Source organism: Trachurus trachurus, assembly GCF_905171665.1.
Source record: "Trachurus trachurus genome assembly, chromosome: 3".
Lineage (NCBI taxonomy): Eukaryota > Metazoa > Chordata > Actinopteri > Carangiformes > Carangidae > Trachurus > Trachurus trachurus.
This window is the reverse complement of record NC_139893.1, coordinates 12,314,544-12,341,877: the sequence shown is the minus strand read 5'-3', so window position 1 is coordinate 12,341,877 and position 27,334 is coordinate 12,314,544. Positions and strand designations below refer to the sequence as shown.

The 27,334-nt window shown below is 39.0% G+C and overlaps 2 protein-coding genes across 2 annotated transcripts; both read left to right on the top strand.

The window, feature by feature from the left end:
- The first annotated feature begins 3,544 nt into the window (after nt 1-3,544).
- Nucleotides 3,545-12,848, top strand: LOC311006781 (uncharacterized protein). Its single transcript, XM_083999733.1, has 4 exons — nt 3,545-4,000; nt 9,996-10,421; nt 11,161-11,592; nt 12,496-12,848. Exons 1-4 carry the CDS (start codon nt 3,733-3,735, stop codon nt 12,831-12,833), a joined length of 1,464 nt encoding a protein of 487 aa, XP_083855859.1. The 5' UTR covers nt 3,545-3,732; the 3' UTR covers nt 12,834-12,848.
- Nucleotides 12,849-13,784: 936 nt separating this feature from the next.
- cog4 (component of oligomeric golgi complex 4) lies at nt 13,785-26,958 on the top strand. The gene is made up of 19 exons (XM_083995479.1): nt 13,785-13,946; nt 15,103-15,185; nt 15,317-15,431; nt 15,819-15,993; nt 16,339-16,532; nt 17,347-17,452; nt 17,559-17,716; nt 19,167-19,225; nt 19,315-19,439; nt 19,771-19,889; nt 20,824-20,990; nt 21,730-21,895; nt 23,794-23,856; nt 23,994-24,107; nt 24,454-24,546; nt 24,630-24,713; nt 24,824-24,925; nt 25,269-25,397; nt 26,119-26,958. The coding sequence occupies exons 1-19, from the start codon at nt 13,794-13,796 to the stop codon at nt 26,251-26,253; spliced, it is 2,340 nt and encodes a 779-aa protein (XP_083851605.1). The 5' UTR covers nt 13,785-13,793; the 3' UTR covers nt 26,254-26,958.
- Nucleotides 26,959-27,334: the final 376 nt, after the last annotated feature.

The window sequence follows — 27,334 nt, the reverse complement described above, 5'->3', positions numbered from 1 at the left end:
TTTTGGTAAATTGGCCCATTGCCATAATCCCTATAGTTTTAGGAGTAGGTTCGTTACCTATAATTGTCGGTGCAAACTATATTTAGAACGGCGGAGCAGAGCCGCGAGCTGCTCAGAGCTACGCTACGGTTCTTGGTTTCCCTCATCGAACTTATCAAATACACAATCCAACAACTCCAAAACGCTCTGGTGGACAAGTTGTGACCTGCACATTCACCACGCTATGAGATAATAACGGAGCATTACGAGACAGAGTTGTTTTTGAGGTAAATACATGCAAAACCGCTGATGTGTGTTCCGGTCGGGGACCGTTTTTCAGCAAGCAGTCTCTGCATTTACCTCTAAAACAACTCCGTCTCGTAACGTTTGGAGTTGTTGGATTGTGTAGTTGGTGAGTTTAATGAGGGAAACCAAGAAATCCCATGAGCCTCCATAGCGTAGCTCTGAGCAGCTCGCGGCTCTGCTCCGCCGTTCTAAAAATAGCTTGCTCCTACAATTTAAAGTAACGAACCTACTCCTAAAACTATAGGGATTATGGCAATGGGCCAATTTGCCAAAATGTTGAACTATCCCTTTAAAATCTTTGTGTAGTTTTACATAACAGATGAGATAACATTTGAATCTCCATTGTACAGTATATAGCATTTTTATATAATTACAAATGTTCTGGTGTCAGCGTGTTCCCAGCGCCAATAGCACCTTATTCTGAATGAAAGTGTTTACCTCAGACGTGAATGTGAATATCAAGTATGAGGGTGATTTGACTAACAAAATACGTCGACCGGCTGCAGTATGGCAGCTGGCAGGATTCAAATAATTTTCCAGTGGAGAGAAAACTCTGTAGATTCAGAATAAGAATAATGGAGCTGTGTAGATTCTTTTTTTTTAAGTGTGTAATAAGAAGCTTAAATTTAGGCTTAAAAAAATTAAGAGGGACTGGTAGGTTTCCGTGTTATGATCTGTCATGGCATACATAAGATACCAGGGATTGAGTAAAATAAGCTATATAGAGAATTGAATGATAAACGTCTGTTTCGTAGCGTCGCCCCTTAAAATATCCTTTTCTTTTTTTAAAGTGGTACTTGATTTTAAATTGAAAATTTGAGTATCACTCAGACCCTATAAGCTGTAAAAGTGGCTTTAAACAGTTGTAGACTAGTTTCCTGCTTCACAGACAGAGCAGCTCCAAACAGCTGGATGGGTTTTGTGTGACAGTGGACATCAGCAGTGACACGTTTTCATGGCATCAAAAACCATCTAAACCTGTTGTCCACTGTCAAAGCCAATGGCCGTCGATTTTAACCATTAAACTGACCGTGTAGGAAGAAACTACCAACTCTCAGCCGTCTCCTGTGGAGCTTACACAGAGGACGGATTATAAGTGGAGTAACACATCGAATCTTTTTTTACATTATGAGAAATGGGCTCGTTCTAAAAAGTGACCTTTTTTATCATTAAACTGTTTAAGTTTTTAGAAACAAAGCCTGAGTTTAAAACGTGCGTGAAGAGTTTGTTTACATGTGTTAACCATTGAAGTAATTTTATATGTTTTTACAAGATTTGTTTTCCATGCAGTCTATGCATTTAAAGTTATTATTACAGATGTTTAAATCTAGAGGATGGGTCTGCCACCCCACCCCCTGAACACCAGTCATCCTGAAACCTTGTTGATGTTTTTGAACATTGAGTTGAACCACTGGATTTGACGTGCACGAGAGTAGAAACGTCGGCCTCTCTTAACACGTTCAGAGGCAGGAAGTGTTGGACCAGTCTGTGGATGTTGTTGTAAGTCTCTCACTGCATCTCAGTTAATAATACTGAAGACAGATGCGGCTCACTGGTGTGATTTGATTGGTCTGTTCTCTTCTTAGACCCACGCGAGATCTGCACATAAAAGGACGCATACACACATTACACGCTTACCTCACGCTATCCCAACAGTGCTTTACAAAAAAAAAACCTGAATCAAGTTTACATTAAGTGTCTTTAACACATTTTGCCTGCAGGACGCTCCATACCACACCACTATTAAAATACATTCCAACCGAGTTTCTACCGTCTTGTTAACGGTTGCTTTTGTTTTGTTTTGTTTTTTTGTTGCTTTTGCACTGATAACTGATAAAATGCCACCTATTTAAGATGCAGTGTAACGCTTGTACCAGCCAGCTCACTGCAAAAATGAATTTAACGTGTGTGTATAAGGAAGACCTTTTGTATTTATTTATGTCTTGGTGTGGAGAAAGTTTCCCCTCGTTCATTCTGTTCAGTGTTTGTATTTTCAGCCTGTGAATTTCTGTTCAAAGCTGTAATATTTATCTTGTTTAGATTTAGTGTTGTTTTAATTGATAACGTGGCTTGTTGAGCACAATGTGTTGCATTTCAGTCGGGAAACTGTACTGTTCATCTGCCTGACAGATATTTCATTTAATAAATACAGTTGTCTTCATTTGGTGTCTGTGGTCAGACCTTGGTTTATTAAATCTGTCAAAAATATTATCCTGTGCTTGTGAGGTTTTAGTCATTGTGCTGAAATGATAGAAAACAGATGTTTACTAGCATTTTTTTTTAAAGATGTGTGGTTCTTAGTGTTCACACCGTTTTTTCACATTTAATATAAGAAGATATTCTGGAAATTAACTTTTTCTGTGCAGACCAGGTGTGTTGGTGCTCTACACTGACCAAGCAGCATGCTAATCAGGTTAAGGTTACTTCATTGTACTCAAAGGTCAACTTGTTTTGCAGTGAAAGTGTAAAGCATCAATTCTTTAGCTATAGTCAGACTTTAAACTCCATGCACTGTGTTCCCTCTTGTCTCCTCCATCATCCCCATAGAGTCACTGTATCTCCATGGAAGCACTGTGCTTTGTTCACATGGGAGCTGCTGAATGAACAGTCTACATGCGTCTCAAACTGCAGGTTTTGCTCTAAGTCAGGGGTGTCAAACGGGCGGCCTTCGTGCCAAAAGTGGCCCGGCAGAGGGTCCAACCAGGCCCTCAGGATGAATCTGCCAAGTGTGAAAATTACACAAAAGACAGAAGAGGCATAATATTGTTGAAATTGCATACTTTTATCAAGAAAATTCAAGTTGTTCATAATATGTTTTGTAAACGGATAGTTCATTACCTGTGAACATCTTAAAAATGTAGCCTACTACAAAGAGAAAAAGTATTTTTATTTATAGATTATCATTTTATTAGTACTGGTCCTGCCCACTTGAGATCAAATTGCTTTGTTTGTGGCCCCTGACCTTAAATGACCCCTACTCTAAAAACTATTGTTCTATTGTTTGCTGCAGGGTAGAGACGTAAACGTTTTTCTGCTTTATCTGATAATCTCTCAGTAAATCCTGTATGAATAAGACCATAAAAAATGTAAATGGTGTTTTTTTTCTCTTATTTAAATTTTTGTTTTATTTTATTTCTTTATTTTCCATGTCTTTATTCTAAATATTTGATATATTTTACATTTCTACATCGAGTAAAGTAAACAAATAAAACGAGTGAATGTCAGACCGGAAGTGACGTAGCAACCGCAGCAACGGTAGCTAGGCTAACTGCTAATTAGCACCGCAACAACAACAACAACAATGTGATCGTGTAGAAATTACAGAGCAGTGGGGAAACTACACGGCCTCTTTTTTTGTTTTATTCACCTGTAGCTACAAAGCTGAGGGACAAAACCAGAGCAACTGGGACCAGGAAGGACCACCGACCGACCGACACACCGAGAGACATGAGCCGCAGGAGGAGGAGCATGGCCTGGAGCTTCTACCGGACCGTGGACGACAGCTCGGTCCAGTGCGTGCTCTGCCGGGGCTACCTGTCCAGATATGTCGAGGGCAGCACCACGGCCATGCTGAGACACCTGCGGTCCAAACACCCCAAAGAAATCGCCAAGAAAAGTAGTAAAGGACGGGCTGAATTTCGAGCTGCTGTAACCGGGAACGGGAACGGTAACGTTAACCGAGGCGCGGAGATGGACAGCGAACAGTACTGCTTCGGTACGGCTCATAGACGACCGATGATCAATAGTAGCTGCTGCTGCAACTACTGATCCAATAATTGAGTTGTCGATTGACAGAAAACTAGGGGACTGTTTAAGACATTTTCAAGCAAAAATAGTCAAAATATGACTGCAGTGAAGTTAGTTTGAAGTTGGATATTTGACAGACATTCGCTCACTCACTCGCTTCTCAATATATTAAAAATCCATATAAAATATTAGATGTGTTCAAATGCAATAAAAACAGGTGTGTCTCATAGAGGAGGCTTAGCTCTACCATCCTGTGTCGATTTTGAGCCAACAGGTCACATGACCTAGGAGTTATTGAGCTATAATGCTCATATTTACTGTATAAAATATATAAAATATTCATATAAAATATTAAATGTGTTTAAATACAATAAAAACAGGTGTGTCTCATAGAGGAGGCTTAGCCCTACCATCCTGTGTTGATTTTGAGCCAACAGGTCACATGACCTGGGAGTTATTGAGCTATTAATGCTCATATTTACTGTATAAAATATATAAAATATTCATAAAAAATAGTAAATGTGTTTAAATGCAATAAAAACAGGTGTGTGTCATAGAGGAGGCTTAGCTCTACCACCCTGTGCTGATTTTGAGCCAACAGGTCACATGACCTGAGAGTTATTGAGCTCTAATGCTCATATTTACAGTATAAAATACATTAAAAATTCATATAAAATATTAAATGTGTTTAAATACAATAAAAACAGGTGTGTGTCATAGAGGAGGCTTAGCCCTACCATCCTGTGTTGATTTTGAGCCAACAGGTCACATGACCTAGGAGTTATTGAGCTATAATGCTCATATTTACAGTATAAAATACATAAAGAATTCATATAAAATATTAAATTCGTTTAAATGCAATAAAAAACAGGTGTGTCTCATAGAGGAGGCTTAGCTCTACCATCCTGTGTTGATTCTGAGTCAACAGGTCACATGACCTGGGAGTTATTGAGCTATAATGCTCATATTTACTGTATAAAATAAATCAAAAATCCATATAAAATATTACATTTGTTTAAATGCAATAAAAACAGGTGTGTGTCATAGAGGAGGCTTAGCTCTACCATCCTGTGTTGATTTTGAGCCAACAGGTCACATGACCTGGGAGTTATTGAGCTATTAATGCTCATATTTACTGTATAAAATATATAAAATATTCATAAAAAATAGTTAATGTGTTTAAATGCAATAAAAACAGGTGTGAGTCATAGAGGAGGCTTAGCTCTACCACCCTGTGCTGATTTTGAGCCAACAGGTCACATGACCTGAGAGTTATTGAGCTCTAATGCTCATATTTACAGAATAAAATACATTAAAAATTCATATAAAATATTAAATGTGTTTAAATACAATAAAAACAGGTGTGTCTCATAGAGGAGGCTTAGCCCTACCATCCTGTGTTGATTTTGAGCCAACAGGTCACATGACCTAGGAGTTATTGAGCTATAATGCTCATATTTACAGTATAAAATACATAAAGAATTCATATAAAATATTACATTCGTTTAAATGCAATAAAAACAGGTGTGTCTCATAGAGGAGGCTTAGCTCTACCATCCTGTGTTGATTTTGAGCCAACAGGTCCCATGACCTGGGAGTTATTGAGCTATAATGCTCATATTTACAGTATAAAATAAATCAAAAATCCATATAAAATATTACATTTGTTTAAATGCAATAAAAACAGGTGTGTGTCATAGAGGAGGCTTAGCTCTGCACCCTGTGTTGATTTTGAGCCAACAGGTCACATGACCTAGGAGTTATTGAGCTATAATGCTCATATTTACAGTATAAAATAAATCAAAAATCCATATAAAATAGTAAATGTGTTTAAATGCAATAAAAACGGGTGTGTCTCATAGAGGAGGCTTAGCTCTACCATCCTGTGTTGATTTTGAGCCAACAGGTCCCATGACCTGGGAGTTATTGAGCTATAATGCTCATATTTACAGTATAAAATAAATCAAAAATCCATATAAAATATTACATTTGTTTAAATGCAATAAAAACAGGTGTGTCTCATAGAGGAGGCTTAGCCCTACCATCCTATGTTGATTTTGAGCCAACAGGTCACATGACCTAGGAGTTATTGAGCTATAATGCTCATATTTACAGTATAAAATAAATCAAAAATCCATATAAAATAGTAAATGTGTTTAAATGCAATAAAAACGGGTGTGTCTCATAGAGGAGGCTTAGCTCTACCATCCTGTGTTGATTTTGAGCCAACAGGTCCCATGACCTGGGAGTTATTGAGCTATAATGCTCATATTTACAGTATAAAATAAATCAAAAATCCATATAAAATATTACATTTGTTTAAATGCAATAAAAACAGGTGTGTCTCATAGAGGAGGCTTAGCCCTACCATCCTATGTTGATTTTGAGCCAACAGGTCACATGACCTGGGAGTTATTGAGCTCTAATGCTCATATTTAGCCTACTGTATAAAATATATTAAAAATTCATATAAAATAGTAAATGTGTTTAAATACAATAAAAACAGGTGTGTCTCATAGAGGAGGCTTAACCCTACCATCCTGTGTTGATTTTGAGCCAACAGGTCACATGACCTGAGAGTAATTGAGCTCTAATGCTCATATTTACAGTATAAAATACATTAAAAATTCATATAAAATATTAAATGTGTTGTAATACAATAAAAACAGGTGTGTATCATAGAGGAGGCTTAGCCCTACCATCCTGTGCTGATTTTGAGCCAACAGGTCACATGACCTAGGAGTTATTGAGCTATAATGCTCATATTTACAGTATAAAATACATTAAAAATTCATATAAAATATTTAATGTGTTTAAATGCAATAAAAACAGGTGAGTGTCATAGAGGAGGCTTAGCCCTACCATCCTGTGTTGATTTTGAGCCAACAGGTTACATGACCTGAGAGTTATTGAGCTCTAATGCTCATATTTACAGTATAAAATATTCATATAAAATATTAAATGTGTTTAAATACAATAAAAACGGGTGTGTGTCATAGAGGAGACTTAGATCTTCTGTTCTGTGTTGATTTTGAGCCAACAGGTCACATGACCTGGGAGTTATTGAGCTCTAACACCCATATTTACTGTATAAAATATATAAAAAATTAATGTGACCTGTTGGCTCAAAATCAACACAGAATGGCAGATGTGAGCCTATGACACACTCCTTTTTTTTATTGCATTTAAACACATTTATTATTTTATATGAATATTTTATATATTTTATACAGTAAATATGAGCATTATAGCTCAATAACTCCCAGGTCATGTGACCTGTTGGCTCAAAATCAACACAGGATGGTAGAGCTAAGCCTCCTCTATGAGACATACCTGTTTTTATTGTATTTAAACACATTTAATATTTTATATGAATTGTTAATGTATTTTATACTGCAAATATGAGCATTAGAGCTCAATAACTCCCAGGTCATGTGACCTGTTGACTCAGAATCAACACAGGATGGTAGAGCTAAGCCTCCTCTATGAGACACACCTGTTTTTTATTGCATTTAAACGAATGTAATATTTTATATGAATTCTTTATGTATTTTATACTGTAAATATGAGCATTATAGCTCAATAACTCCTAGGTCATGTGACCTGTTGGCTAAAAATCAACACAGGATGGTAGGGTTAAGCCTCCTCTATGAGACACACCTGTTTTTTATTGCATTTAAACGAATGTAATATTTTACATGAATTCTTTATGTATTTTATACTGTAAATATGAGCATTATAGCTCAATAACTCCTAGGTCATGTGACCTGTTGGCTAAAAATCAACACAGGATGGTAGAGCTAAGCCTCCTCTATGACACGCACCTGTTTTTATTGTATTTAAACACATTTAATATTTTATATGAATTTTTAATGTATTTTATACTGTAAATATGAGCATTATAGCTCAATAACTCCTAGGTCATGTGACCTGTTGGCTCAAAATCAACACAGGATGGTAGGGCTAAGCCTCCTCTATGAGACACACCTGTTTTTATTGTATTTAAACACATTTAATATTTTATATGAATATTTTATATATTTTATACAGTAAATATGAGCATTATAGCTCAATAACTCCTAGGTCATGTGACCTGTTGACTCAGAATCAACACAGGATGGTAGGGCTAAGCCTCCTCTATGAGACACACCTGTTTTTATTGTATTTAAACACATTTAATATTTTATATGAATTTTTAATGTATTTTATACTGTAAATATGAGCATTAGAGCTCAATAACTCTCAGGTCATGTAACCTGTTGGCTCAAAATCAACACAGGATGGTAGGGCTAAGCCTCCTCTATGACACACACCTGTTTTTATTGCATTTAAACACATTAAATATTTTATATGAATTTTTAATGTATTTTATACTGTAAATATGAGCATTAGAGCTCAATAACTCCTAGGTCATGTGACCTGATGGCTCAAAATCAACACAGGATGGTAGGGCTAAGCCTCCTCTATGAGACACACCTGTTTTTATTGTATTTAAACACATTTAATATTTTATATGAATTTTTAATGTATTTTATACCGTAAATATGAGCATTATAGCTCAATAACTCCTAGGTCATGTGACCTGTTGGCTCAAAATCGACACAGGATGGTAGAGCTAAGCCTCCTCTATGAGACACACCTGTTTTTATTGCATTTGAACACATTTAATATTTTATATGAATTTTTAATGTATTTTATACTGTAAATATGAGCATTAGAGCTCAATAACTCTCAGGTCATGTAACCTGTTGGCTCAAAATCAACACAGGATGGTAGGGCTAAGCCTCCTCTATGACACACACCTGTTTTTATTGCATTTAAACACATTAAATATTTTATATGAATTTTTAATGTATTTTATACTGTAAATATGAGCATTAGAGCTCAATAACTCCTAGGTCATGTGACCTGATGGCTCAAAATCAACACAGGATGGTAGGGCTAAGCCTCCTCTATGAGACACACCTGTTTTTATTGTATTTAAACACATTTAATATTTTATATGAATTTTTAATGTATTTTATACCGTAAATATGAGCATTATAGCTCAATAACTCCTAGGTCATGTGACCTGTTGGCTCAAAATCGACACAGGATGGTAGAGCTAAGCCTCCTCTATGAGACACACCTGTTTTTATTGCATTTGAACACATCTAATATTTTATATGGATTTTTAATATATTGAGAAGCGAGTGAGTGAGCGAATGTCTGTCAAATATCCAACTTCAAACTAACTTCACTGCAGTCAAAAACATGTTGTTTCCAGGTTCTCAAATGTGAGGAATTGTTGACAGTCAAGATGTACTGTTGAATTACTTTATCAGTCTTTATTTATTGTTTCTTGTTAATTTGAACAATATTATGATCAATCAAGACTTTATTAGTAGACTCCACAGGTCCATAAAGACAAACACACAAACAAGCAAGCAAAAATAATTATAAAACAGAAGCAAGATGTGCAGGTGAGATTAAAAAACTCAGAGAGGTTATAGTCCACTGGGACTTCTCCCAACTTTTATGATAATCAGCCATTTTCAGATTTTCTTAGTTTTTATGTCATTATAAAGTGAATAACATTAGAATAACTTAGACACAGAAATGTGTTATCTCCTCATTATATTCAGACAGTGGACAGACTGAACTATTAATGGAGACATGGCTGAATGATTGATTGAAATTGTTAGATATCTTGGTGTTGGACATGATCACTAGTTGCATACCTGGTTGTGATCATTATATTGACTTCCCTGTGTGTTGTAGTACAGCAGCACACAAAGCATTTTTGTTATAGATGTATTATTTTGGTCAAGGTTTTCTCTGTCAAATTTGAGGCGTTGCTGCCTTTGATAGTAAGTTGGGTTTTGGACTGTAAATAAATCTAACAAGTTCTTAATTAGTTATTTTAATCAATATAGAATCAATAGGTGCAGGCCTAATTATAACACCATTTTCCTGTGTTTTAGTGGAGGTGTTACTGGAGGACGAAAACTCTGGCATCCGTACCACCGTGGATAAATCTGCTATTAATGGCATCCTAGAATCTGCACAAGAAGATCCGGCAGAACAACAAAGACATGAAAAGACGAGTGACGATCACTCTGTAAGACAAGGCCGGGGCAAGCGGAGCTTGATTTGGAGGCACTTTGAACGTTTGGTCGGTTCCAATTCTGCTTGTTGCCGCATCTGCATGAGGAAGTTACAGTGTAGTGATGGCAGCACCAGCAACTTGCACCGGCACATGTCAAGTAGACACCCAGATGTGTTTGCTAAGCTGGTGCCTGGCGGGCTAAAACGCCGTCCAACCAGAGCATCACGGGGTTTAACTGCCAACGGTGACACAGTGACCACAGCAGAGGTTTCTGGGTCAGATGAGCAGAGACCGATCTCAGGTAAGCTTTTCTCACCTGTATGAATATGTTTTCTTCAAAACCCAGATTTTTATTAAACAGAGAACAAATAAAAAATGTATGAGTTGATATCTAAATAGAAACATTTTCATTAAAACCTGGAGCCATCTGATCAAAGAAGAGGATTATATATCTGTCCACACAGTTGATGCCAGATCTCAATACTCAATACAGTTTTTGAAACACTGCACTACAAACGCATTGAAGTTACATAATAATGACAGTCAATATGTAAGTTGAATCACTTTATCAGTCCACTGGGAATTCCCCCAACTCTTTTGATAATAGATTTTCTTCGTTTTATGTCATATAAAGTAAATTACTTTGGTCCTTTAGACACAGAAAGCTATTAGAAGTCACCAGGAAATTAGGAAACACCTCATTATGTTCAGACAGTTGACGGACTGAACTATTAATTGAAACATAGCTGAATGATTGATTGAAATTATTAGATATCTTGGTGTTGAACATGATCACTAGTTGCATACCTGGATGTGACCATTATATTGACTCCCCTGTGTGTTGTGGTACAGCAGCACACAAAGCATTTTTGTTATAGATTAATGGTTTTGGTCAAGGTTTTTTGTCACATCAGAGGCTTTGATTGTAAGTTGGGTTTTGGACTGTGAAGAAATCTAACAAATGCTTAATTAGTTACTTTAATCAATAATGAATCAATAGTTGCAGGCCTAATTATAACACCATTTTCCTTTGTTTTAAGTGGACATGTTACTGGAGGACGTCGAAGACCCTGACATCCATACCACCGTGGATGAATCTGACATTAGCTCTGCTATTAATGGCATCCTAGAATCTGCACAAGAAGATCCGGCAGAACAGAGTGACGACCACTCTGTAAGACAAGGCCGGAGCCAGCGGAGCTTGATTTGGAGGCACTTTGAGCGTCTGGACAGTTTGAATGCTGCTCGTTGCCGCATTTGCATGAGGAAGTTACAGTGTTTTGAAGGCGGCAGCACCTGCAACTTACGTCGGCACATGTCAAAAAGACACCCGGAGGTGTTCGCTAAGCTGGTGCCTGGCGGGCTAAAACCCCCTCCAACCAGAGCATCACGGGGTTTAACTGCAAACGGTGACACAGACACAGTGACCACAGCAGAGGTTGCTGGGCCAACTGAGCAGAGACAGATCTCAGGTAAGCTTTTCTCACCTGTATGGATATGTTTTCCGCAAAAAAACACATTTTTATTTAACAGAGAACAAATTAAAAATGATATAGTCACATATCTAAATATCTATTTTGTTAGCCGAACAACATTTTCATTAAAACCTGGAGCCATCTGATCAAAGAAGAGGAATATATACGTATCTGTCCACACAGTTAATGCCAGATCTCAATACTCAACAGTTTTTGAAACACTGCACTACCAACACATTAAAGTTGATGGAGCTACCCAGCTCCATTTGGTTTGAAATATGAACTAAAACTATAACTTTAACCTAGCAGTGTATAAAAGTTTCTCCCAGTCAGTAATTCAACTGGAAATAAAAACATCACCCCATTAATTATTTCCATACTCAACTATCAAGTACTGCTTGATTTTCTCATTAATTTTAAGAAAGCAATTTGGATTCGGAGCCACCATAATTACCCAAGGAACACCTGTGCACCTGCTTATTAATGCAGTTATCCACACAGCCAACCACGAGGAAGCAGTGCAGTGTAGACAGTCATTCAGATACAGGCCAGGAGCTTCAATTAATGTTTGTCAAACATCATCCGAATGAGGGAAAAATATGATGTCAGTGATTTATTGGTGCCAGATGAGTATGTTTGATCATTTCTGAAACTGCTGATCTTCTGGGATTTTCACAAACAGTGGCCTCTGATTCACTCACACAGGGGAATTGAGGCTGTTTTGAGAGCAAAGGGATGCCCCACCCAAAATTAGTGTGGTGTTCCTGATAAAGAGCGTGTAGGTTGAGTCAGCTAAGTGGATTAGTATTGTTTCAAAACAAGATTTGTTTTTCATGTTGTGGTTCTCCTGCAGCTGAGGTTGTAATTAGACTAAACATCTGCTTCCTCTTTTCTAAACAGGTGAAACGAAAGTTATAAGACCGTTTCTACGACAGAAGCGTGTGTTGAAGAGAGAACGGGAGCTGATTGAGGCTCTGAGAAGGACACAGAAGGAGGAGGCCCGAGCTCTGGAGCATCAGAGGGAGCTGCTTGAGAAGCTGCGAGCAGTAAATGCCAGAGAGGCAGCTGCAGAGAGGGAGGAAATTGAGTCACTGAGGAAAGCACAGCAGGAAGAAGCCAAAGAATTAAATGCACAGAGGGAAGAGCTGCAGAGGGAAAAGGAAGAGCTACAGAAGAAGTGGGAAGAGCTTCAGCAGCCAGTCGGCCTGCTTAGTATGGATGAAATGTGTGATAAATAAGCAAATGTTAGTAATAAAGTGTACATATTAACCATACACCTACCGTGTCTTTCTGTTTTAATAGGTATCCTGCTAATAGTTACCCTTAAACACTGAATAGCCTATGGCAATGTAATGAAAATATGAAAAAAATAATATTTTGAGCCAACTTATATTGAAAAAATTGCACATGAATCAGTTAGACAGAACATTAATTTAACCCTCTCCTTCCTTCCCTCTCCATGCATGCAGTGTATCTCCATTTGGTCAACACTGTTGTACTGGAGTGTACAGTTACATTGAAACCAAAGAGAGGTCTAGTTTGGTAATTTGGTGGTAGATGAACTATGAAAGGAAGCCCTGGCCATACTTTGTGTACACTGGTTGCTGTATGTTTATTGTGCCTTTAACAAACATGTCTTTTTTTTTCTCTTTTCTTTTTGACATTGCAAAAGATATTTTGAAGAAAATTTGATTTTGAATTCACCTCTACATTGAAATCACCAACATTTCAGCCCAGTCAGCACAACCACAGCACTGTTTTCATTCGCACCTACTTTCTTTTTGTTATTTGAAATACTTGTGAACCAACAGTGGACGCACTCACATTAGAAATGAATCTTATTGTAGACAGACAGTAGTTTTTTATATGAAAGAACTGCATCAATGTTTATATGGCGTTTTAAGTACCAAAACGTACTGCGCATGCTCCTATTTAGAGTATCTATTTGCCCAGAGGTTTGACTTCTAAGGTACAGCATTTGCGCTGTCACCAACAGCAACATGTTGTAGTTTTGCCTTCTATGCTCGAAAACAATGTTTCACCCAAATCCACTAATACTATAAGACAAAAAAAGACGCTAGTCCATATAACTCACGAGAAACGCTTCCTGACAGACTAAACCGAGTGAGATAATCGCACCCCGCTCTGTTCCTCCCTCCTCCTTGACTCGTCAGTGACCGTTGTGTCGGTGGCGGAAGATGGCAGACACTGGACCCGTGGCAGCTCGGAGATGCGACTCTGGCTCGGCGACCTCCTCCTCCTCCTCCTCCTCGGTCAGTATGGAGACCATCTCCGGCCTGACGGAGCTGGAGGACCTGGAGAGGGTTTACCAGCAGCTCTGCACCGAGGAGGTTCGTAGCAAACGACTGTTAGCGGCGGTTTGTTCGTGGTTGTGACTGACTGACGTTTTAACACAAACGGTTACTCTCGCGATCATCTTGCCTCCACGTAAACACTCGGAAAACAACACGACTGAAAGAAAAACAAGTCAGCTTCAGCAAAAAATAGTGTTGAAAATGAGAGATAAACAACTAAACTAACGATTTGTCTTTGTAGGTAAGGTCTAGATTGCTGTTCACTGTTCTGTAGGCAATGCGGAAACTAGGAGTGACACCAAATTGCCTGGGTGCAAAATATCCCACAACACCTGGCTGTCAAATACAAAGCAGTGTAGAGCAGGATCTAGGATGATGTAGCTCATCTTTGAGTGTAAATTTGTTCCTTTTAGGATTAAATACAGTTTTTATTTTGTTAAGGAAATATTTGACAGAAAAATAGTGGAGGGATATATAGGCTAACATATATTATTCAGGCACCGGTTTACTTTGCTGAAGTACATCCAGTTCACACCACTTCATCCTTCTTTATTTGACTTTATTTATCTGACAGCTTTATTAGTTTGATATAGTTAGTTTGCATATAGCACAAACACACATGTAGATCTTACAGAGAAGTAGGTATAGTCAGCTGTGAGGTAGTAAGTAATAAGTCACTACTGCAATGTTTGTGAATGTGAAAGTAATCATGGTTCTCAGATGTGAGGATTTGCTGTTTTTCCTTTTAATAACTTACACGTATCTTTAAAAATGTTGAGGTTTTGGTTGGTCCTGGTAACTGTAGTAACAGCTTCTCGTTCTTTTTGAAAACCAAATAATAACCTGGTTAATGAAGAAAATCATAATTATTAGCAGTCATCTGTGAAATGGTAAACAGTGCGCTCCACTTCACCTAACTGCAACAAAAATACTCACATTCAACCCCATGAGTAATAGCCTAATGAAAACCACATAATAGTTCAGCACTCATAGGGACATTTTTTCAGGTTTACTCCTAGTTTTTAATACAGTTTCCTTATCATAATAATTGACCGGTTGCGTAATATTTTAGAGAGATACAGAGATTTATCAATTTTACTGCCAAGATTTGTTATTTTCCAGTTCAACTACACACAATATGTTTTTTTTTAAAGACTATTTAAAGATGGATTTTGTTTTCTGCTCACAACAGAAAGAAGTGGAAGCTGAGCTGGACAGACTGGTGGGGCAGGAGGGGACCATTCACACAAAGATGCTGGCACTGCAGAGGATGGGGTACAGTTTGTCCAGACACAATGAATGATGATGATGATGATCTGATTTGGGGTTAAACTCTTTCATTCAACCATCTTTACAAATGGTTTGTGTTGAGTCGTGCCAAATGTGTGTGACTCTTTCCTCCTCAGGCCCAACCTACAGCTGATTGGAGGAGACGCCAGTCAGCTGTCGGGCATGATCACGTTTACCTGCAGCCTGGCTGAAAACGTGAGCCGCAAAGTCAGACAGCTAGACCTGGCAAAGGTAAAAACACACACACTCATTAGGTTAAATCACTTTTTTCACTAACAGAGGAGAGTTTACTTCACTATGTGGACTGATATAAGTGATGGTGACATTTACTTCTTTTATATGGTATACCTACATTGATCTACACCACAACAGTTTCCTACTTTATGTCTCATTTATTGAAGCACTGTCACATTAATCTGCGTAATAAACTGTATAATTCAGTCCAGTGCAATGTTTTGATTTTTTCAAGCAGCTGCTGTCATTGTAATGTCGTCTGATACAACACCACAAACTACAACCTTACAAATGATCCTAGATTGTAAAAATAAAATGTTTTAAAACAGTTTCAAAATGAAGGACATATTGAACCACATGTTTTATTTTTGTTTTTTTTTGCAGACCCGACTGTATAACGTCATCCAGCGTGCTGACGATATCCTCGATCTGAAGTTCTGCACGGACGGTGTGCAGACAGCCCTACGAAACGAAGATTTTGAGCAGGCTGCTGCTCACATCCATCGATACCTTTCTCTGGACCAGTCAGTTATTGAGCTGAGCAGGCAGGGAGAAGAAAGTACGAAGCCCGTTACCTTCCTGTCAAAGTGCATTGCTCTGTGTGGACTCTTACTCTGCAGTGTAGAAGTGCCACAGTCGTGTTTGGTTTTCAATGTTTTTATTTGATTTTCACTTTGAATTTGTCAGCTCTTGGTCTGGTTGTGGAGGTTGATAGAAAGAAAATAATGTGACCAGACTTTCTTATTGGCTAATGCAATCCACCAAAGACATTTTCATAATGAATATGAGCCTGTTAACTTGTTTCACTGCACTGTACGTGTTCCTATGAGCGTATTCCTGTGCTTGTGCATGTTTTGCCACCACTAGATGGATATCATAATAACACTGTGTGATGTCTGCACAGGCAGTGCCGTGGACGCCAGTTTGGTCATGCTGCAGGAGGCCGAGCAGAAACTGAAGGTTATCGTTGCTGAGAAGCTCGACGAAGCCGTGGCTGCAGTCGACCTCGCCCAGGTGGAAAGGTTTTTCAAGATCTTCCCTCTGTTGGGCCTCCACCAGCAGGGACTCGCACGCTTCGGTCAATATCTCTGCAGCCAGGTCAGTAGTAAACTGCACAAGACGACGTGTTCAAGAGTTGGGAGGGTTTGTGGTGAGACGGTTGCCAGTTATAATTCGTTTCTGTTCTTTCTGCTTTCCTGTTACAACTTAGGTTTTATGTAAATGTGCCTGTTTGTTTTTTATTATGTATTTAAAAAAAACAAAAAACTAAAGTAATTCAAATTCTGTTGAAATTCAGGCCATGGGTAAATGTTTTTGTATGCAGCAGGGCTTTTTCATTTTATCATGAATCATTTATTGAGTGAGAAGAGAGTTGTATTCCCTGGTTGCTTAAATGAAGACGAAGTAGAGATACTGGATTTGCTTGTAAAATACGTGCATCCCTCAATGTCTATTATTGCTTGTAAATTTAAGCTTACAATTTCCAGTTTATGATGGATATTTATGGTATTTTTTATTTATTTTTTTAAAAATTTGGGGGGGCTTTTTGCTTTTAATTGACAGGACAGTAGAGAAAGACATGAAGAGAGAGGGGGAATGATACGTAGCATAGGGCACACTGGGGGATTCGAACCAGGGCCAACTGTGATGAGGACTGCAGCCTCTGTATATAAACATATAGCCTCTGCATTTTGTATTTCAAGAGTCAGCTAAATGCTGAAATGTGTTAATATTCTCATCTTGTAAATACATATCTATCTGGTCTTTAAACATCACAAGAAAGCACTTTGTTTCGGTCTTGACAAAGATATGAAGAATACATCTTTGTTTTTTATTCAGATACAGTCACTGACATGTTACACTACAGTATCAGTTATTTTTCTGTCTCTGTTCTTCACACCCGCTCACACAGCTTGCCTCCAAAGCGGAGGAGAACCTGATTTTAGCTACAGGAGGAGAGCTGGGTGAGAAGAGAGCACCGATGATATTTGCTGACACACTAACGCTGCTGCTGGAAGGTGAGAGCTCAAGACCGTTACTGTCACGTACTGTGTGTCTGCAGCGCTACATTTTCTTTTCCTGGTGTGGTTTAGATGTCACTAATACACCGCTACGCGTTCACAGGTATCGCCCGCGTCGTGGAGACCCATCAGCCTATAGTCGAGACGTATTACGGCCCCGGTCATCTGTACACGCTCATCACTCATCTGCAGCAGGAATGTGACCGACAGACCCAGAAAATAGTCGACAAGTTCATCCAGCAGAGAGGATACCACAACAAGGTACGAACTACAAACACAACTTGGTCCAAACATAAAAGGAAATCTAGTGTATTATATCCAATCCAATCCACTTTGTTTATATAGCACGTTTTAAAAACAACAAGGTTACCAAAGATAAATAAAGTTAAAGGTAAAATACAATGAATTTAAAGCATATAAAAGCACTAAGAAACACATAAGATCAGATAAAACACTAAGAAATATAATAATACAGTAAAAGACAAACAGAGACCACACAACTCTCATGCTGTATTAAAAGCCAAGGACTAAAAATGAGTTTTAAGACGTATTATATGGGTGTTACTGGTTTGAATTTGTATTTTTACTGCTTCCACACTTGGACCAGTGTTAATTTATAGTGTTAGAGATATTGCCATGAGCCTGCTGAACTAAAATCTCCCAAAAAGCAGCTTTTAATTGCACAAACTATTTCCAGCAAAGTGTTCTGCAGTTAGTCATTTAATAAGTTTTAGAGTTCAAATGGCAAATTCCTATTTTAATGTCAGATCAAATGCTGTGTGTTCTTGCTCCATTTTAACAGTCAGAAAATGTTTGTGACGTTGATGTGCTTTTGTCTGCAGCTAATTTTGGACTGGCTAGGGATTTAAATCACATCAACAAGTCACAGAGTTTCCAATAACCCGCACGTTCTTGCCTGAAGTAAGATTTACTGTATATCTGCATCCTGTTGTTATAAGGGTCAATGACTTTATGCAACCCAAGTCAAATCTTACTAAATAAATCTGGACTCAAATGTGGAATAAATATAATTCATTAATTTTGCAATGCAACACTATGTTTCTTGGCAGTTTTTACATAATCTGACACATTATTTTGAAGAAAGCGATGTTTTTAGGATATGTCCTGCTCAGTATTGTCAAAATGGATTAAAATTTTAATATAGAAATACAGCAAAAATCTATTTAAATTTAATGTTTTCAGAAGAAAATATAAATTTTTAACAGTAAACTTATATCAACTGTAGGTGGTGTACATTTATTAAAAAGATATTTCTCAATTTCTTACCTGGCAAACCTTATTTGTCACTGACCCATAAATCAAAGGAGGGGAACCATTGTATCTGCTTGTAATTTATGATTGGGTAATGGGTTCACTGTGTAATAATGAGCACTACTGTTGAAGCTTGAGGATTTGTTTTTATGTAGCAAAACAATCTCTCTTTAATCCATCAAGTAGAGATGACACCCCTCTCCCCCCTCCCACCACCACCTGTCTGTTTCCAGCTGCCAGGTGAGGAGGCAGCTGGAGAGTATGCAGGCCGCAGTCCTGATGGTTTGTGTTAACCACCTGTCTGTGGCTCTGCAGCGCCTCTTTAATCTGAGCCCGAGTCGCTCGTCCACACACGAGGAGCAGCAGGACCCTGAGCTGCAGGACATGATTGTTTTTACTGTCGACCTGCTCTCGCTCTGACCTCTGGTCCGTCCTGTAGTTTCAGATCGTTCAGGGCAGCATGATGAAGAGCGTGCCAGGGGAGCGGATTGAGCCCAGGTATTTTTTTTTTATCAACATGCTGCGTTCGCCTCTGTTTTTGTTTGTACTGTATCGTGTTTACACTTCTGTTTTTTGTACACGAACAGGGAACTGGATCCTGTTTTGGCAGAAGTGACCCTGATGAACGCTCGCTCCGAGCTCTACCTGCGCTTCCTACGCCGCCGCATGATGGCCGACTTTGAAGTTGGAGACGCTCAGAGCATCACGCAGGGTACGTTTTTTATATAAACATGTGATGAAGTATGCAAAGATGCCTTTTTGACAGATGGGGCTGGAATAGGAATAGGAATTTATTTATTTAAAACGGGGACAATGCACAAAAACCTTGAGCCAGGTTGTAGCAAGCGACATTTGCTAATTTCCACCTGTAGTCCCTGGACAGGTAAGAACAGATAAGGAGATAACAATATTAAGTTCATTGAAATATGACAGATAAAAGTGATATGATGACCATAATATTTTAAAAATAGACAAAATAAACTAGCAAAAACGGGGAACAAGAGCACCAAAAAGCATGTCTGATTGTTGTCCTATATTTTCAGAGCATCAGCAGAACGTGGAGAAGCTGCTGAAACACTGTCTGCTGAGCACGACCATGCAGGAGCTGATTGGTTACTACATTCCCATGGAGGAATACTACATGAGGGAGTCCGTCAACAAGGTAAATAACTTCTCTTCACATAGTTTTATTTCTATAATTCAGTATTTGATCAAATATCACATCGGATTCTGTTCACAGTTGTTTGGGGAGTTACTGCCCCATATTTGGAAATAAGTGTTGATAAATCTTTTAGTGGCTCCAGTGGGTTCTGCACAAAACTTTGAAATTTGCTGCTAGTAACACTCCAGTTGATGGGGATTGAGTTGCATTGTGGGTAATGTAGGCACTAGGTTTTGTTTTTTTTAAGTGTTTTTTGGGGGGCTTTTTGCCTTTAATTGATGGAATAGAGAGACAGGAAATGGGGAGACACAGAGGGGGGGGGGGTGGTGACATGCAGCAAAGGCCCCCCTGATACGGGATTCGAACCGGGGCCAGCTGCAGCAAGGACTGTAGCCTCTGCATATGGGGCGCCTGCTCAACCCACTGAGCTATACGGCGCCCCAGGCATAATACTGTATATTATAGGAAAAGAATGTCCATAGAGAGGACTCATTTAGGATTTTTTACTAATGCAAATATAGGGATATACTGTATATATTTTAGATATAGATATATTATCCTTCAATAAATGTCGGAAAAAAAACTGATGCAAAAATATATATATATATATATATATATATATATATATATATATATATATATATATATATATATATATATATATATATATATATATATATATATATATATATATATATATATATATATAGTTCTGTGAGTAACTGAGAACATACACTTGATAAATACCAGGTTTGACAGAGAAATAACCATGTGATCCTTTTAAAAACTAATTTTAACACAGAGATAACAACTAAAAATAGTCGCAATATTATGAATGAAGTCCATTGATTGTTGTATATCCCACATTAGATGTAATGCTCACTTATCAGAATGTATTGAAGTAATGAAATAATAATATTTTATTCATCCCCAGGCTGTAGCTATGGACACATATGAGAAGGGTCAGCTGACCTCCAGCATGGTGGACGATTGCTTCTACATTGTGAAGAAGTGCATCAGCAGAGCGTTGTCCAGCTCCAGCATCGACTGCCTGTGTGCCATGATCAACCACGCCAACTCTGTGCTGGAGTCGGACTTCAGGTGCTTCCCCACTCTGTCACTGTCCTGTTGATGTATTTAGTAGTAGAGTATTAGGGGCACATTGAGAAAAAAACGTTTTCACAGACTTTGAGAATAAAGTCATAATATTATGAGAAAAAAGTGACAATTTTATGAAGTAAAAAGTCGTAAATTTATTAGAAAAAAAATCGAAATTGTACCATTAAGTGGATACGGTTGGCTGTTCTGATTCTGAGGTAAATTCATGCAAAACCGCTGATGCGCGTTCCTGTCGGGGGGCAGTTTTCCGGCAAGCGGTCTCTGCATTTACCTCTAAAACAACTCCGTCTCGTAACTTTCCGTTATTATCTCATAGCGTGGTGAATGTGCAGGTCACAACTTGTCCATGAGAGCATTTTGGAGTTGTTGGATTGTGTATTTGATGAGTTTGATGAGGGAAACCAAGAAATCTGCACCAAGAAAATTGCACCGACAATTAAAGGTAACAAACCTACTGCTATGACTATAGGGATTATGGCAATGGGCCAATTTGCCAAAATGTTGAACTATCCCTTTAACAACTTTCCTCCTCTAAGACAACAGGTTAAAATATTATGACCTTTTTCCCGTAAAACTATGACTTTATTCTCGAAGTCTGTGAAAAAAAAGTTTTTGTCAATGTGGCCCTAATCCTCGGCCGTACATATTCAATCTTTTTTATTTATTTTATTTTATTTTTTTTACATCTCATGCATGTAAACGTCTCTTCCGTCCGTGTCAGGGAGGTGTTGTACAACAAGCTGCGTCAGGGCTTCCCAGCGACGACGCTCCAGGACATCCAGCGTGGCGTCAGCAGCGCCGTCAGTCTGATGCAGAGCAGCTTACAACAGGGCAAGTTCAACACGCTGGGCATCGAGAGCGCCGAACACGCCAAGGCTGCGTTTCTGGTAAGATGCACGCACAGTTACACACACAACTGAACATACACACACTTTGAACCTCCATGTTACGATGTTGTAAAGACAAACAGCAGCGATTCAAGGCTTCTGGACACAACTATTGGTGTATTAGATCTAAACTTTGATTTTATGTCGTATCGCCACTTTTTATTCCTTTGAATTATTTATATATTACACATATATTTTATTTTATCAATTTTTTTTATTTTATTTATTCCATTTACATATTGTATCTTAGTTTTTATCCACTCTCTAGTGTTTTCCCCACTGCAAAGTACAAATTGTCGAGGGTAAGATAGCGTTTCTTCAGTATTTTTAATGTTTGGGTGTGTGAATGTGAATGTTTGTAAATGTCCTCTCTGTTTTCATTATTTTTTATCATGTAAAACACTTTGAGCTGCTTCCTGTATGGAAAGTGCTCTACAAATAAAGTTTGATAGATTGATTGAACTAAAAAAAAAAAACATACTGTAAAGTGTGTAGGGTCATTAGGTCTGATGGTTGTTGTGTTTTTTTGTTGCATCATTTCAGCTCCGAAGACTTTGTCAAGCACATAAAATGTTTTTTATTACCTTCTACACTGTTCATAAATCAACAGTGACATGTTCAGGAACCATTGGAAAAACTAAAATGCCTACAAACGTCTTGACCAGCAGGAATCCTTCATTCATCGCGGTCTGTGCTGTGATGTTTCACTCAGAGTTTGACAGACAGCAGTGTGTCAAAATGTGTTAACGCGGGCTCTTCTCTGGACCGTGCCTCTTCAGCTCTCAGGTTTTCACGTAGGGTTTGTTCAAGGCGCAGCAGGAATTTAAGCGAGGGATAAAATGCATGAATGACCTGCCTCTAATTTAAGTAACCAAAGTAGCGCTTTAATTTTTAAAGTGGCTCTCAGCTGAAGGAAGCACTACTTCAAAAACCTTTTAACCTGTTTGTCAAAAGATAAAGTGAAATCAAGACACGCTCAAAAGTCAGATTTACCTTCTCAAAACCAGGATTATATTTTACACAAACCTCCGACTTCATTGAGTCTCCAGAAACCTTTAGAAATTAGTCTTCCTGTGTTACCCAGGTTTGACGAGAAGCAGCTTCTTTGTGACAGAGAAAACAATATCGCAGCTGAATATGGCTCAACATGCCTCTTTTCAGATTCAAGTTTATTTAGTTTAGGATCCGATGACTCTTTTATTTCAGTGGAGCAGTGGAGCAGTGGACAACCTGGGCTTATTCTACGTAGTACTAGTTCAGATGAAGCCAGAAAAGCTTGAACAGCTTCTTTACAAAGAGTTCATAATGCAGTTTTTGAGTTTATTGAACCAGTTCATGTTTGGATCATCAGAAATGTATGAATAAATGAGTCGACATTTAGCCTTAAATTAAATTACTAGGATATATCCAAGATAATCCTACGCAGTTTGCTACTGATTATGAAGGAAATGAGTCGTAGTTGCTACAATTATTAACATCTTACTCATTTTATTCAAGTCTTTAAATATGGGACGTGTAAAACAAGCATTACCGTTATTAATGCAGAGTGAGTGGCTTCTAGGGCAGAGGGCATAAATATTTTAAAGACGAAACTAAATTACCAGTGGAGATGGGAGTTGTAGAAATAGGACAAGATTTCTGTGTTGCTGCTGCTGCTGCAAATCATGGCGGCGGTGGGGAGTCGGTTGCATCAGTCTCAGCATCCCAGCCAGTTCTCCGCCGCTATAAAAAGTCTAAAATCTTTCCACTGATAATTGCAGCCAGGCAGAGAATATCGCTAATTACTGGGATGAACTGTGAGGTTGCATCAGTTTTCTTATCCTCGAGCCGAAAGCAGATTTTAATCCAATGAAACTGTCTGTAAGAATTCATTCACAGTTTTTTCTCTTCTGTTTTAGGTGACTCTGAACAACGTGGAGGTGTGTAGTGAGAATATCACAACTCTAAAGAGAAATCTGGAGGTGAGTCTCACACCTATACCAACACTTGGCCTCTTTTCTTTTTCTTTTTTTTAATCCATTACATGTTTTGTAGTTTATATCTCATTGCAAAGGAACTTACTTTTTATTTATTTGTTTGTTTTGTTTTCTCTCTGTAGAACGACTGCTCCAAGTTGTTCAGTCAGGGCGGCGGCTCCGGTGACCAGGCCAAGATAGAGAGCTGCTTGTCCGACCTCGTCAATACATCCACAAAATTCAAGGATCTTTTACAGGTTGGACACAAACACACACAAAGAGAGCAATAGATGCTAAAAAAAAATGGGGCAAAATGTGTGCCGCCTCTCTAGCGTCACCTGTGGAGATAAATTTTAAGTTATTTGACATTTATTTACCAGGAAAGTCACAGGACAGAAGGAGGCACAGTTCCTCTTTGTTGGAGTCTGTTAATGATTATCGGCCTTCAGACAGTGATTCTGTTATTTTTTTCATTGGAAAAGGAAAAAAAAAACATCTGAATTTTGTTTCCAATAATGTTTTCCCACTAAGCGCTTGTTGCACTGTGTTTTCTTCCTCTCGAGTGGCAACGGTTTGATTCTCTGACGTGGTTTTGTTCCCCAGGAGGGTCTGACCGAGTTGAACACAACGGCCGTAAAGCCTCAGGTCAAACCGTGGATCAGCAGCTTTCTGGCTATTTCACATAACATAGAGGAGGTAATGGTCCCAGAACAGCACACGGAAATAAACCAGAGGTCGATAAAACATCCGACTGTAACTCCTTTGTCTGCCCCCGACAGGAGGAGTTTAATGATTATGAAGCTAATGATCCGTGGGTGCAGCAGGTCATCGTTAACTTGGAGCAGCTCATGGCAGAGTTCAAGGTATCGTCATCTGTATTTGCAGAGCATTATCATCTTTCCTTTCTTGCTCTTTTTTTTTTTCTTTTTTTTGTCTAATACCCTTTCCTCTTGTTGCTCCTCTGCTTCACCAGACGGCGCTCTCTCCCGTCATCTACGACACGCTGACCAGCCTGATGACCAGCCTGATATCCATCTCGATGGAGAAGACGGTGCTCAAATGCTCGTTCAGCAGGGTGAGGAGCTGAGCTCAGCCACAAGATGGCACCGAGCTCCCTGCGCATCAACACATCACATCACATCACTGACACACATGATGAAAAGCCTCCAGCCATGATTTATTAATGAGTCCAGGAAGGCCTGCAGAACAGAACAGGATGCTTCCCTCTCAGCGCCGCAGCAGCTCCTATTCTGAGCTGCGTGTTTCTGCAGAAAACCCCCAAATAGATTCTCCTCAAACGTCAACATGAAGTCTTGAATAAAACATTGCTGTGTGTACATCACACGTCACCATTTTCTTTTTCTCGTTTGTCGCTGTTGTCGCTGTTGTAATAAGCCGTGTCGATCGTTCTGTTGCAGCTCGGAGGGCTGCAGTTCGATAAAGAGCTTCGGTCTCTCGTGGCGTATCTCACCACCGTGACCACCTGGACCATCAGGGACAAGTTCGCTCGTCTCACACAGATGGCCACCATCCTCAACCTGGAGCGGGTAACTCATAACATCTTATACAGAATAAACACCTTTTTTCTTCTCTTTATGACGGTTTAAAATCAGACGTACTCAATCACAGCTTTGCAATATCTTTGAATTTTTTTATTTAATACTATTTTATAGGTAAAAGGAAAGTCCGCACACCAACAACAGCTCCAGGGCAATAATTTATTATCACAGAAACAAGGGAGTAACGTTTCGGGTCAGAAACCATTCCTCAGACTAGTTTCTGACCCAAAACGTTACTCCCTTGTTTCTGTGATAATAAATTATTGCCCTGGAGCTGTTTCCTTTTTCCTATGATTTACTTTTGTTGTCCGGCCACCCAGCGTTTAGACTTGGGGATATGCGTTCCTTTTCTATTGTTTAATACTATTTTATACCTGGATATGTTGCACACTTCCTGCTCCACTACATCAATTCAAACATGTCTGTAATTACAGCTGTTAAAATATGGGGCATTTTTATAAAATATTACACTTAAACTCATATAAAAATGGCAAAATAGCTCCACAAATGGGGGCGTTCAGGTGGTGTTGGGATTTGTAGACACTGACCATCAAACCAACAGTTTAAATCAATCCTCTGTTGTAAAAGTGCCTCAAGCAATGAACAAACTTACACAGTAATTCAGGATAATTGTTTGTATGATGATTTTTTTTTCTGCTTGGTTTATTCCTGGTTGTTTTTCTCACTTGTACTTTTTCCGTTACTGCAGGTAACTGAGATCTTGGACTACTGGGGGCCAAACTCTGGTCCGCTGACATGGCGGTTGACCCCGGCGGAGGTGCGTCAGGTCCTCGCGCTGCGCATCGACTTCAGGAGCGAAGACATCAAGAGGCTGAGACTGTAGCTCATGAACCGTGACGACGGACGGACGGACGGACGAGCGCTTCGGTTCTCAGCGACTGCCGTGCAGTAACCCACCTCATGGTGCTTTTCACTAAAGAGCTCTGCACAATCCAGGTTTAATCCATGTTCCTGTAAATGGACGTGGGCAGGGCAAAGGCAAATGGCCGGGGATTTCTTCTTCTTTTCTCTCTCTATCTATCTATCTCTCTATTTTTTTTTTTTTTTTTTGTCGGAAACAAAAAAAAATGCTTGTTTGCTCTTCCAGGAGATTTCAGCATCCAGAGTTTTCAGACTCGGCCTCCTGCTCCACCCCTAATGTCTAATGCCAGTGCAGCTTTTAAGCGCCACGGTTTGTGATTACGTGACAGGAGCGAGCGACTAATTGACGAGTTCACGACTGTAAAAAAAAAAATATGAGAATCTTCTCTTGAATGTGTAATTAAACGTCTTTTAAGTGTTTAATTGTCTCGCAGTGGGAGTTGGAGCCTTTTTAACCTGTAACTGGCTCCGAGAAATCGAGGACACGCTGGGACCGAGGAGCGGAGCTGTGGGGCTGTCGGTGAAACAGAGCAGTAATGAACATCATACCCATTAAACTGACAGAAGCAGGTCAGACAGCTGATCCAGCCTAGTCATTCAATATATGAATAGCTCCTTGTCTGTGATGATGGAACACTTTTAACCTAATAAATTGAGAGCCGCTGTGCGACGCTCCTGATCCCTGCCATCCGCCACATTTCGCGAAGTGCTGGCCCCTATTGCCATGCAAGACCTGTTCCCAATCTTTAATACATATTCCTGACACTAAACACAAAGCTGTGCTCACCGGGCAGTGAAGCATTAAAAAACGGGTCCATTCTCATAATATTCAGCCTAATTTTCTGGTCTAACCTGAATTCTCTGCTCGGATAAAGCAGGTCAGTGTGTGTTTAAAGTTCTGCTGAGAGGACAACGCTGCAATTGTGTGGTGTTTTTTTTTTTCTCTCTCTCTCTCTCTTTTTTTTCTTTTTTATATCATCAGCCAGCCGTCTCTTACCTTCTCCGGGCGCAATCAGACTCAGACCACGAAGACGGGGGGGGAG